The sequence below is a fragment of the Pelophylax lessonae genome, assembly GCF_965119305.1.
Source record: "Pelophylax lessonae genome assembly, chromosome: 7".
NCBI classification, from domain to species: Eukaryota; Metazoa; Chordata; class Amphibia; order Anura; family Ranidae; genus Pelophylax; species Pelophylax lessonae.
In genome coordinates, this window is record NC_138774.1 from 214,693,356 (window position 1) to 214,707,382 (window position 14,027).

The window sequence follows — 14,027 nt, forward strand, 5'->3', positions numbered from 1 at the left end:
TGGTTTCCCTATGAGATCGGCCATTCTATGCATGAAGATAAAAAAAACCTTCAGTGTGCCGCTCCACCCCCCCCCCCCCCCCCAATAGTTACCTAAGTCCGATCCCGATTCAGCGATGTGCTCGAGACCCAAGGATCTCTCGTGTCTCTCCCTCCTGAGTGGCTGATATGCAGCAGCAGGAGCTATTGGCCTCACTGCTGTCAATCAAAGCCAGTGAGGCAGGAGCAAGGGGCGGGGCTAAACCGGTACAAGCACTTTCCCGAAATATCGGCAATATCGCTAAATCATTCTGATATATCAGGTAAAAAGTGCATATCGGCCCTCGATATATCGGCTTTGCCGATAATCGGTCGATCACTAGTCTTATGTAATATTCAAATTTTCTGAAATACTAGATTTTGGAATTTTCACTATCTGTAAGCCATAATCATCAAATTTAAAAGAAAGAAATATTTGAAATATATTACTCTGTGTTTAATACATCTATATAAAATATAGGAGTTTCACTTTTTGATATGAATTACAGAAATAAATTATCTTTTTGATGATATTCTAATTTTATGAAATGCACCTGTAAAGCTATGAGGCTGTACCAGGAGCAGCACTGATAATAAAAACAAAGCATTTTTCAGGGCAGTAAAATGATCATCACTTTCTTGAGTTCAGTTCCACTTTAACGCCAAACATGAAGTAGGACAAGTCGTTTATAATCCTCAAGGCGGCAGCAGAGAGCCAATGATGAAACAGCGTTCTTTGTCTAATAGCAGGTGGCACTGTGCTTTTTATGTACGTTATGTATGAAAGTCATCATGAGTGGCCAGTAACTTCTGTTCTTGTGCCTTTTGCCATTAGTGCATGACCAGAACCCTTTTTCCCTTTTAAAGGGTATGATATTGACAACACTTTAGCTGAACTGTCCATCTGAAAATATCCCAAACTGTTACCTTTGTTAGATTCTCTATCTTTAACATGTCATTATCAGCCCCTCCTCTCAAAACTCTCTGTCTTTCATTTGCCACATCTACATCATCATCTTCAATGGGTTTGTTGGAGATTGGAAGACGCCTATAAAAAAATAAACAAAAAAAGACCCAATAAGCATTGGCTTACAATATACCACTTGTCATTTAGGGCAATTTTGACATTTCTCACATACATGTCAAAACCAGAATTTTATTAGCTAGGAAATTACTTTGAACCCCCCCCCCCCCCCCCCCAAACATGATATTTTCTGAAAACAAAGGTCCAGATGAATAACATTGTGCTTGTTGCAATTTTTCATATTGCACAATATTTGCACAGCCGTTTATCAAATGAAAATTTTCAGGAAAAAATACACTTGAATTTTGGTGCACACAAACATAATATAATACCCGATTTTTTTTTTTTTGTAAAATATAAAAGAGGTCTGGTATCTATTTACTTGACGCAACATGTGTAGACCTAAAATTGCACACGCCTGTTAAATGGCGAAAAACTACGTTATGCAAAATTATCCATAGATGATGCTGTAAAAAAGCCTTTACAGGTTATCAGTTTAGAGTGAGAGCTAGGTCCTAGAATTATTGCTCCAACTGTGATGTTCGCAGTGATGCCTCATGTGTGTGGGGCGCTCACTATATACAAATGCATGCCAGACCTACATGCAACATTTGCACATAAGCACAGGGGTAGGGGAGGGTGGACGTGCTTGTTTTTTTTTTATTATGACTTATTCATTTTAGTTAAATTTAGTTTTTGTTTTTTTCTTCTTACACTTTTTTAAATAATGTTTTTCATTCATATTTATTGCAATCATAAGAGGTGAACAATACCCCTTGTGATAGCTTTGGGCAGTGACAGGTACTCTTTATGGAGAGATCAGGGCCCTTCAAAGCCGCTGATCAAACTGAGATCTGTTTGATCAGCTGCTTCCCTAGCTGTACTATCCAGGAAAGCACAGCACTGCAACCATAAGTGACAAAATTCTCTTCCCTTCCAGCTTCATTCATTACAGAGGAAATGGGGGAATGGATATTCCTTCATCTTCTCTGTGGGCGGACATTCTAACTACTTACAGCGTTCCTCAGCTCCCTGGCGGAACTGGAGAGCCCCGGAGTGGCAGCAACGATAGTGAGCTCTTCTGAGCCCTGTAAAAGTGATCGGCAGCTGTAAAGCCGCTTGAATCACTTTTACAGCCATAGCCAAAAGTTTTGAGAATGACACCAATATTCATTTTCACAAGTTCTGCTGCCTCTGTTTTTATGATGACAATTTGCATATACTCCAGAATGTTATGAAGTGTGATCAGATGATTTGCAATTAATTGCAAAACATTTCCAATGCATTTGTGAAGGCGGCCCAAGAAACTCCAGCAAGTGCAGACTGTCTCCCACAGTTGGTGGTGCCCCTAGTGGATTCTGCTGTGGGATGGGGGCACCACCAGTGCAGAGCTTGCTCAGGAATGGCAGCAGGCAGGTGTGAGTACATCTGCACACAGTGAGGCAAAGACTTTTGGAGGATGGCCTGCTGTCAAGAAGGGTAGTAAAGAAGCCACTTCTCTCTAAGAAAAACATCAGGGACAAACTGATATTCTGCAAAAGGTACAGGGATTGGACTGCTGAGGACTGGGGTCACATCATTTTCTCTGATGATCCCCCTTTCTGATTGTTTGGGGTCCCGGAAAAAAAACCTGGTCTGGAGAAGAAAAGGCAAGTGCTACCATCAGTTCTGTGTCATGCCAACAGTAAAGCATCTTGGGACCATTCATGTGTGGGGTTTGCATTTTAGCCACGGGAGTGGGCTCACTCACAATTTTGCCTAAGAACACAGCCATGAATAAAGAATGGTACAAAAACATCATCCGACTTCTCCCAACCATCCAAGAACAGTTTGGTGATGAACAATGCCTTTTCCAGCATGATGGAGCACCTTGCCATAAGGCAAAAATGATACCCAAGTGGCTTAGGGAACAAAATATCGAAATTTTGGGTCTATGGCAAGAAAACTCCCCAGACCCTAAAATGTTTGTAACCCTAAAAAAAAAAAAAAAAAAAAAAAAAAAAAAAAAAGGGATTCCCTGTTCCCTTGTCGCTGGTTAAACAGCACAGTGCTTGTGCTGTCTAATCTGCCCCTCTCTAAGCTGTAAAAACAACCTGGCTGATCCTGCCACTTCCTCTGTCCCCCTCTGTGTCCTGACCATGATAATCATGGCTGCTGAGCCCTGATCAATGTGGTCCGCCTGCGTGCCTCTGTCATCCGCAGCTCTCCTGTCCTCCTCTGTCCCCCTCCCTCCCTACCTGCCTGTCAGCGCTGTGTCTGTGCCCCCTCCTTTCTCCCTCCTTCCTGCAGCTATCAGTAAAGATTAATAATTGTCACTGCCAGCCCCTCTGTTTTATCCAGAGATAATGCACTGTATAAGTGTTTTTTATAAACTTTGCCTCTAAATACTTTTTTGCAGCTACATTCAGGCCAGTCACGTGACTCCTGGCCACTCTGCTACTCTAATCCAGGGCTACAGCGGGAGGAGCCAAGCAGCCACATGACCTCCCCGGCTGATATAAGAGGGAGATCTTGGTCCCTCCCGCTGTAGCCCTGAATCGGAGTAACAGAGCGGCCGGGAGTCACGTGACTGGCCTGAATGTAGCTGCAAAAAAATGTATTTAGAGGCATCGTTTATAAAAAAAAACACTTATACAGTGCAATATCCCTGGATAAAACAGAGGGGCTGCAAGTATAAGGGGTTTGAAAGGTAACAAGCACTTTAATAACACTGAAAACTTGTGGTCAATCCTCAAGGAGGTGGGTCAACAAAAACCCCACAAATTCTGACAAACTCCAAGCATTGATTATGCAAGAATGGATTGCCATCAGTCAGGTTGTGGCCCAGAAGTTGATTGACAGCATGCCAGGGCGAACTGCAGAGGTCTTGAAAATATTGACTCTTTGCATAAACTTAATGTAATTGTCAATAAAGGCCTTCAACACTTAAAAAAAAGCTTGCAATTATAATTCAATATACCATAGTAACATCTGACAAAAAGATCTAAAAACACTCATGCAGCAGACTTTGTAAAAATGTATATTTGTGTCATTTTCAAAACTTTTGGCCTCGGCTGTACTTGAAAGCCGATCACCAGCTGTAAGAAAAAAAAAAATACCAGGATTGTTGCTGCGGCTTTATCCATGATCCTATTATAACCGCTTCCCTTCCAGGTCATACTGTATATACAGTATATGTATTTTGGATGGGAAGCAGTTAAATAATGTATCAAAGTGTAGCAATATGGCAAAAGAATAGAAGTATAAAGGTGTCAAGATAAGTATGTCAACTGCTAGATTTAGAATTTACTCCCTATCATATGCTTTCAGCCAAGAAATTAAACATGAGTTTGCACCTTCATCAGGGTTAGACATTTGCAAACTGCAAAAATCCAAATAAGTAAACATTTAAAAGTGTGGAATATATTTCTGAATTGGACAATGAATAACCAAAATTATACAGTATTTTCTTTTTGGACAAGTGCAGTCCATCATGAAGGTGTACTACTCAGCTATCCACATTTGAGTTCAACATTCCTTGCCTGTGAACTGCTGAAACATTTCCTTGTGTTACATCAATAAATAATCCACATTATATTTTGGCCTGTTATACCTCAAAGGTCAGTTTGTGACAAAACTGTTCCTGTGTGTGTTCTGAACAATTTTGTGAGATGAACAAAAAACACACATAAATTAAACTAAATTAAATCATGGCAGGTGATGGGAACTATGTGTCATAAGTACTCCCTAAACTCCTACGAGCGAATTCGGTATGGTCTAAAATTTTCTAAGGGTACAGCAGTGCAGAAGTATGAACTGTACCAGGGTTAGTCAACATTAGGTTATAACATGAGATTATATAAAATTTACTGATGACTTTTGCCTTGACTTCAGTTCTGTTTTTAATTTAAAAAGGCAGGTTGAGATAAGCTCACTGCATATAAAAAACAGAAATTTCATCTTTATTGTGGATGAGGTTGGTAGCTGCCTGCAGGCAGAAATTTACTTTCCAGATCAGTGTTTCTCAACTGGGGTTTCACAACGATCTACCTGTCAGTCGCAGGCAGTTGACAGGTAGATCGCATGGACACAGAAATGCAGAAATAGGCAGGGAAGCGGCTGGCATACTATTAGCTGTAGCCCACTGTTTCAGGACGGCCCCTCCCCTGGGTGCTTGTATGTGACATCATCTGCTCAGGACGGCCCCTCCTCCCCTGGGTGCTTGTATGTGACGTCATCTGGGATGGTCAGGAGAGGCGGGCATGGAACAGCATGCCACTGGAAGTGTTATAAAAGCCGCCTCGGAAGCCAGAAGAAAAAAAAAAGCCTTTATTGTAGTTTGTCCCATATGTGCCCTGCTCCCATGTACTGTGCCCTGCTCACACATAATGTGCCCTGCCCCTATGTAATGTGCCCTGTGCCCACATAATGTGCCCGCCCTCATGTAATGTGCCCTGCCCTCACGTAATGTGCCCTGATCCCACAGAATGTGTCCTGCCCTCAAATAATGTGCCCTGCTCCCACATAATGTACCCTGTTCCCACAAATTGTGCCCTGCTCCCACATAACATGCCCTGCCCTTATGTAATGTGCCCTGTTCCCACAAAATGTGCCCTGCTTCCATGTAATGTGTCCTGCTTCCCCCTCATGCAGTGTGCCCTCTTGAGCCCCTGTACTCTGCCCTGCTGCCTCTACACACACTGTTTATCTCAAGTTGGACCTAGAATAGAGCATCACTGTAGAAAAAGAAAGCACAAATTTCACATTAAATAGGTACATTTTAATATTTATTCTTTAATGCTATTTCTAAAAATAATAGTTATTATCAACAGCTCGCTGATCATACCAATGTTCCGTGAGCTGTAGATGTGAACATTATTTCAGGGGTTCCCCGAGATCTCAAACTTTTTGCCAGGGGTTCCTCGAAGGTTGAGAAACACTGTTCTAGAGGATTATGATAACATTTTGTCTCCGATTGATGGCTTGATGTTTAGCACTTTATATCCAGTGAGATTGGTGGCAGCGGTTGGATACTTACTGTGGTTTGCGTAAAAAGTTGTACTGACACATGATGGTGATGAAGAAACCTACAAATCCTTCTATAGTCATGGCCACCAGGCCTCGGGTGACTATGTCCCATTCGAATGGCGATTTCATCTTATCAAACTGACCTGATAACAATGTATAAAAATGACATCTGTAAGTTTATTAGGCAGTTGGAGAGAAAGGACATCTGTAAGGTCATCAGGCAGTTGGAGAGAAAGGACACCTGGTTTACATTGGACGGGATTGTGCCCTTTTCTCCAAAGCATTCTAGACAATGTACAGAGCTTTTTCCACACTCCTTACCTATTTTTGCATAGTACTCATTGATATATTCGTTGTAGGCCATTTCCATCAGCCCATGGCCAAGATTGTAATTGGGAAAGATAAGGAAACAGCTCTTGAGATAACTGTTCACCAGTTTCAAGTCCTGACCAATGGAAAGAAAAAAAAATTATGACAGGTCATTTCATTGGTACACCAATGCTTTTTTAAATGACACACCTGGAAAATAGGAAAACCTTGGTAACTTGAATGTGGAAACATTTAGAGAAATGCAAAATAAGTTATGTTTAAAGAGGTTGCCCACCTAAAAAAAAAAAACACAACTATTACTGCTACTGTCCCAAGTAGAGGATGTTGGTGAGGTTTAACCCTATTATCCTAATTCTATGTATACAGATAAAGTGTGGTGACCGCAAATAACTGTGCTGGTTGTCAAATCACAATGAAACCCTTTAGATCCTGGGCGCAGGCTATAGACGAAACCTTTTAAAGCCAAGATAAAGCTCCACCCTTCCTGGTGCTAAGCCCCACCTGCCACCCAATTGTCAAGGCTCAGAGGTAGCTCCAGCATTTCAAACAAATTTGTGCTAGTGCAGACAGAGCTTTATTTAAATTTAAGCAGTTGGATCCCATGTACAGCTTGGGCGTAGAATTTAAGAGGACCCCACAGAAGCATGGATCAATTATAAGCCTTGGGCAGTCCATACATTATGCATTTTTTTTTTCGTTCAACCAGCAGCTTGAATAAAAGAAAATGCCTGGATTTCCCCATCCACACATTTGAGGTGGATGGAGGAATCCCTCCCACTGTGCTGTTGTATTCGGGCAGAGGGAAGTCTTCCCCGCCGTCAGAATACAATGATCAGTTTTGCCGGCTATAGCCGCCAGCACTGATCATTCAAGAAAAGCCTGATAGGCAGGTTGTACAGAAGTTGATAGATCAACTTCTGTACAACCAGCCTGCCCATACATGGATCAAAATTTGGCCAATCCTTGCTGAATCAGCCATTTTTTGATCCATGTAAAACTAGCTTTCCACAGGCACTTGCACTTACTGAAAATCAGAGCCAAGAGAGTAAACACAGCAACAGCTGTGAGCTTTCACACATGCTGGTTTTGAATGACACCTGAGATAGAGCTGTATGGAAGAAAGACGAGGAATCGGACGCATTAACCTGTGTGTGTGTAAAAGATGAGCTACTCAGGTCTGTAAACAACTGACTGTTTACAACAGTATAAAATAGGACATGTGAAATTAAACCTAAAGTTAATCTACATAAAAACAGAATGCAATGATTTAAAAATCTCAGAAACCCATATTTTATTCAAAACAGAAAATATATCAAAATGTTTAAACTGAGAAATTGTACCATTTGAACCTCTTACCGCCCGCCAACAGTACATTTGCTGCTGGCAGACTGGCAGCCCCAGGCATTGTGACGTACCAGTGCATTGTGGTGTACTTCCTTGTTTGGAGGGGCACATGCGCACACCCCCTGCTAACCTGTGCTGTGACTGGACACGGCACCAGTTTGTCAGTAGGTTGCAGCCAATCAATTTGTGCTGTGATTGGTCAGGGCCGATCAGCAGGTATACATCCAGAGATCTTTGTGTTGGTAAACAGAACACACAGATCTGGCTCGATTTCTCCCTGCTTTCAGTTACTGTTCGGAACTGAAAGCAAGAAAAGACTCCAGCCACATGATCTGTAAGTAAAAGCAGCACACATACACTTGCATACCCTTGTTAGGCACACAGCTAACCCCTTGATTGCCCTCCTGATTGCTCCCGTCACCCAGCCAGTGTCATTAGTACAGTGTACAGTATTATCAATGTATTAGTGTCACTAGCAACATCAGTATCAGTTAGTGTCCCACCAAACCAGTATCAGTTAGCGACAGATTGCCGCCCCACTATCACAGTCACACAAAGTCGCTGGTCACCACGAGTACTAGCATAGTGTCTGTATGGTTCGGTATGTTGATCAGAACTATACTAGTATTCCTGACATTATAGTGCCTTCAAAAATGCAGTGTTAGCAGGATCACCCCCGATCACTGCAAGCACTTGCGACATGTAGCAGAATACATTTTGGCCTAAATTTATAAAGAAATTTGATTTTATTGGATATGCTAATTAACAGAAAGTAGAAAATACTTTTTATGTGGTGGTGGTGCTGCGAACTCATACCTGAAACCGATTCTTTTGTGGTGCAAATTGAGCCCAAACAAAATGAATGGGCTCAAGTCGCACTGCAAAGAATTGCATCTGATTTGAACAGGAATGCAATGCGATTCCTGTCCGAATCACATGCAGTTTCCCCCACTGCTCCTTTGTGAACCCAGGCATGTCATAGTGAGTTCAGCCTGGGTTGACGCAGGAGCAGTGCGGGAAACTGCATGCATTTCGGACAGGAATCGCACCTCATTCCTCTTAAAATTGCATGCAATTCTTTGCAGTGCAATTTGAGCCTATTCATTTTGTATGGGCTCAAATCACACCCAAAAGGTAGTACTCAGTGTCAGCAAGTACTTGATCAAAGTATCGGTACTTGCCGGTAAAAAAAAAACAGTATCGGTGCAATCCTAATTTAAATTGTGTACAGTGCTGCAAGACCGAGCAATTACCAGTCAAAATGCAATATTGGATGCATATGAGCTTCAAACCCTCAAACAGCAATGCATTATTAACAGGCATGATTCTGTAATGGACATTACTGCATGGGCTCAGGAATATTTAAAATATCATTATCTGTGCACACAGATTGCCGTGCCATCTAAAAATGCAAGTTAAAACTGTATCATGCAAAGAAGCCAGATCTGAACATGATCCAATAAAAGCCGCCATCTTCGCTAGACCAAAGCTCATTTAAATGGGTCTGTTGCAAAGGGGAAAACTGTTCTGTGGTCAGACAAATCAAACTTTGACCTTTATGTCAACTATGGGCACCGCGTCCTCCAGACAAAAGAGGAGAGGGACCTTCCAGCTTCTTATCAGCGCTCAGTTCAAAAGCCTGCATCTCTGATGGTATAGGGGTGCATTTGTGCATATGGAATGGGCAGTTTGCACATCTGGAAAGACACCATCAATTCTAAAAGATCTAGCATATGCTCTCATCCATATGACTTTTTCAGGAAAGGCCTTGCATATTTCAGCAGGACAGTGCTAAACCGCATAGGAAATTAAACATTTTTCTCACCACCACCAGATGGAAACGCTGCTATGGGACTCTGGCTCAGCTGATTTGTAAGTATGGGGTCCCTTATGGAGTCCCCCACGATTTGCTAAACTTGATTTACCATCATGGTTATATCCTAAATCGATGTTTTATCTTTAGACATGTTTCTTACGCATCTACTCCTGAAGTGAGCATTGTCTCACAAAATGCCTTGAGATTAAGATGCTGTTTATTATCATGTATATACATCTGTATTCCACAATCATGTATCATATATTGCATTATTACCAATCCGTTTGGCATGTTTGTATATATAATTTTTTAATTTACTATGATAATTTTTCTACTTCAATAAACTTGTAATTATGTTTACTATTTACTCATTGGCCATATGTGTTCACCTCATTTAAAGTCCCGGGGCTAATTTGTCTCGTTTTGTATGCTAAACCGCATACTGCATCTATAACAATAGCATGGCTTTGTAGTAGAAGAATTTGGGTGCTTAACTGGCCTGAATGCAGTCCAGACCTTTCACCAATTGAAATATTTGGCCCCTCTTGAAACTAAAAATGTGACAAAGACGACGAGGACTGTTGAGCAGTTAGAATCCTATATTATACAAGAATCGGACAACATTTCTCTCCCAAAACTCTAGCAACCAGTCTCCTCAGTTCTCAGATGGTTACAGAGTGTATAACTATGAGACGCGCTGCTGCCATCAATTTCAAAATTATCCTATTTTTTTCTTAAAATGGTACATTTTCTCAGTTTAAACATCTGATAGGTTTTCCATTTTCTATTGTGAATAGAATATTGGTTTATAAGATTTGCAAATCATTGCATTTTGTTTGTAGGTATATTTTACACAGCGTCCCAACTTTTTTGGAATTAAGCTTGTATATTACCCTGCATCAACAGGCTTGTCCTTTCACTGAAGGCTGACTATTCAAGAAGTTACACTGATAATGTTTGAAGGACAGGAAGTGCACTAATTTCATGTGCTTTCAAAGACACCTTAGTGTGGTTTAAATCTGGGAAACAAATTGTGGCAAACAGGTAAATAATGAGGATAATTCCGGTTGTGACACCACATACCATCTGATCTCTGAATTACACAAACCTGCCTGACACCCTGTTTCCTGTTCTACCATTCAATTTTCAGTTCACATGTAATATTGCTTCACGATTGTCAGAGAAAAACAACTGTAAAACGTTTTTTTAACCTGAAAAGCACAAAACCATTACCTTATATTGTTGAAATTATGGATTTGGCACTCCTATATAGAAAGAAAGAACTCTCAAAACTGGTATTTACTATGGATAGACTGAGTCAACCACTGCTTTCTTGTAGATCTTGGTTACTGCAGTAGCATACTACCCTATTTTTCATGCAGTGAGAAAAACACCAGTGGATGTTTGCAGTATCTGAAGCAAGTTGGCAAAAATATTATTTCAGTTTCAACACCAAATATTGAGATCTACCCAGAGATCTAATATCCGTTTTGGTTGGCGCAACCCATTAACTGTTTATCTTGTTCATTTGCAATGTATAGTGAGATTGAGCACCCATTCAATATAAATATAGTGCATAGTTAGTCTGGTTGAAAAAAGACACAAAGTTAATCTAGTTCAACCAATTAAAAGGGTAAATAAAACTAAACAAAAAAAAAACATTTTTTATTTTTTTTTTACAATCCTATATACACAATCCCATACCCACAGTTGATCCAGAGGAAGGCAAAAAAAACCCAGCAAAGCATGATCCAATTTGCTCCAGCAGGGGAAAAATCTGCATCCTGATTCCCCGAGAGGCAATCGGATAATCCCTGGATCAAATGTAATATGACTTAATAAAAAGAGAGTGTACAATCTGATTGTAGGATAGATAGGCAGCTTAACACTAACCTAATATCTCAGGTTCACCGTGGGTCACTTACCTTGTCATGTTCGAATAACTGAAGCAGGAAGGTGGCCACCGTGGCAGTGATGCCAATGAAAAGATTGATGACGATCAGGAAAACATAGGCTGTGCTTGGCACCTCAAACCAGAAGGAGGCTGGGTACATGATAGGGGTGATTGACCAACTAAAGGGAATATAAAATAAGAAAAACATTTGAATTAAAGGGAATGTGAAAGGGAAATTAAGGAACGATGAAGGGAAAGAGTGGGGCCTGGACAGAGGTGGAAAGGGGGGATAAAGTATGGAATATTGTAATTTGTATTGTATATTGAAAAACTAATAAAACTTATATAAATAAAAAAAAAAAACATAAGAAAAACATATTTATCACTGTAGTAAGTATATAAATTACAGCATAGAATTTCAATTAGAAAAAAATATCCCAGGAGATGGGTATATCATGCAAGCCTCCATAAGTTTACCTATTGACAGGGCTTTTTTTTATTATAATGGCACTCATGTCTCAGTGTCTAGGACAGCAGGGTTAGAGGTGACAGCACAAAGCCTTGAAATGTATTATCTGCAATAAGTTCCTTTATCTTGGATTCCTTTTCTGGTCACCTACATGCATTTGTGGCTACATTTGTAAAAAACTATAAGGGAACGTAGGCGCAAGGGATGTTAAGAGGAATCCAAAGACTCATTAACAATTCAAGAAACATTAAAGCGGTAGAAAATGTAAGTTAAAAAATAAATAAAACTGGACCCCTTGCAGAATAATGGTATAATGTACCAGCATGCACTGCATACTAGCACATTATAGCATACTTACCTTTTTTAATGGAGCCCTCCAGCGGCATGTAGTCACTGTTCCGGTGCTTTCACCTTCACCTGGTCTTCCTTCTGGGTTCACGCTCTCTGGCTGTTTGAATAGCCGGGTCACAAAGACATCGCTCCCACGCATGTGCACTGGAGTCATAAACGCACCACAGCCACAGCACTCTCTGCATTGATCAATGCAGAGCATACTGAGAATGTGCCGGTGCTACAGCAGCTGTTAATATCTCCAAACAGCACATGTTTAAGAGATATTCACTATACCTAAAGATAAGCTTTATTATAAGCTTACCTGTAGGTATAAGTGAAAAAAAAAATGAGTTAACTACTGATTTAAATAATCTCTCTCTCGTTGGGTAGTGTGAACAGTTGAAGGGTATCTCTGCATATAAAGCAGGTTCATACTACAATTCTAGCAATGCTTTTACCACAATAATTATGGCACAATGGGCAGAGCTTGTACAAAAGGCATCATCATTCAAGCAGTTGTATACCTTTGTCATTAAAAGGTACAGAAAGCACATAGATGTGAATGTTTCCGTTTAGGACCAAAATCGGAGAGAATAGGTAACAATCTTAAGTCTTTTGGAACCCTATATGTTCATCTTCTGTTACTAATGCAAAACAAAAATGTAAAATTTGATGTTCCAAAAAAGAATTGGAACAAGTACACTGCAGATCCACTAAAGTGGAGCCAGTTTAAATTTAAAAAATGTTCACAATGACAGGACAGCATATAGTACCCTCAGTTGCTTCCTGGCAAGAGCAAAGCACATGTTCACTTTAAACAAAGAGATAACATTTTGCTGTACTCTATTATATGTTCTGTTCATTCAGTCTCTTTAAAAACTACATTGCCTTATGTCCTAAATTAAAATACCTGACTTAAGCAAATCTTTGCAATAAAACATTTGTGATAAGGGAATTTAGCATTGACTTACCCATATAGGAGGAAAAGGGAGAGGACAGCTGGGAAGTTAGTTGGAGATGTGTACGCAGGCAGGTCGAACACAAAGAGAATAATGATGCAGCAAGTCGCCGGGACTAGGTAATTCAGCTGAAAAAAAACAAGAAAGATCATAGCTGAAAACAGTATCATGGAGTCTTCCCAACATCATATCTCACCAACTGGAGTGCTAAATCACACACAGTCCCTGAAAAAAGTCAGCTCACCATGTCCCAGACGTAGTTGGCCAACCAGTAAATAACGGGATTGCAGCCACTGACAAACTGGAGATGCTTGGCCTTGGTTGATTTCTCCGCTACAAGGAACACCACAAAACTTGCCGGAACAAAGGACATTGCAACGATTATGAATATGGCAATCACCACATCGGTACCTTGCAACCTGAAGAAAGACAGTTTTGAGGTCAAGAGGCTAAAGGATGGAAACAAGACAAGTGCAATACATATGGTACAGCAGTACATACAGATAGTCCAAAGAAAGGCTGGCACTGGTCTTGTTCATTGGGTGGTTTGTGACTGTTATGCCTAAATGAAGAGAAGACAATGATTAAACTGGGCCTGTACTAAAGTAACAACACTGTCTGCCTAAATACAATAGAAGGAAAATGATAAAATGTTTCAATGACCCTACAGTTATTGGTGCTTTATTCTACATCTCTAACCAGTCATTTAACCTATTGCTTAAGTGCTCATCACACAAACCCAGCTATGGGGCTTAGACCTGGTACACACGATGACAATATCGGACAAATGTTCGTCCTTTTTGTTTTGCATGCTAGTCTCATATTCGAAAATGA

At 40.5% G+C, this 14,027-nt stretch overlaps 1 protein-coding gene across 1 annotated transcript in view; it reads right to left on the bottom strand.

Annotated features, from left to right (window-relative positions):
- ABCA2 (ATP binding cassette subfamily A member 2) overlaps positions 1–14,027 on the bottom strand; it is a 259,479-nt gene that overhangs the window by 21,074 nt on the left and 224,378 nt on the right. Inside the window, exons 34-40 of the mRNA XM_082263584.1 lie at positions 13,695–13,755; positions 13,438–13,612; positions 13,206–13,321; positions 11,464–11,611; positions 6,370–6,493; positions 6,059–6,191; positions 945–1,065 (exon numbers count right to left, since the gene is read on the bottom strand). Coding sequence (XP_082119710.1) covers positions 945–1,065; positions 6,059–6,191; positions 6,370–6,493; positions 11,464–11,611; positions 13,206–13,321; positions 13,438–13,612; positions 13,695–13,755 — 878 coding nt within the window. The remainder of the gene's footprint in view (positions 1–944; positions 1,066–6,058; positions 6,192–6,369; positions 6,494–11,463; positions 11,612–13,205; positions 13,322–13,437; positions 13,613–13,694; positions 13,756–14,027) is intronic.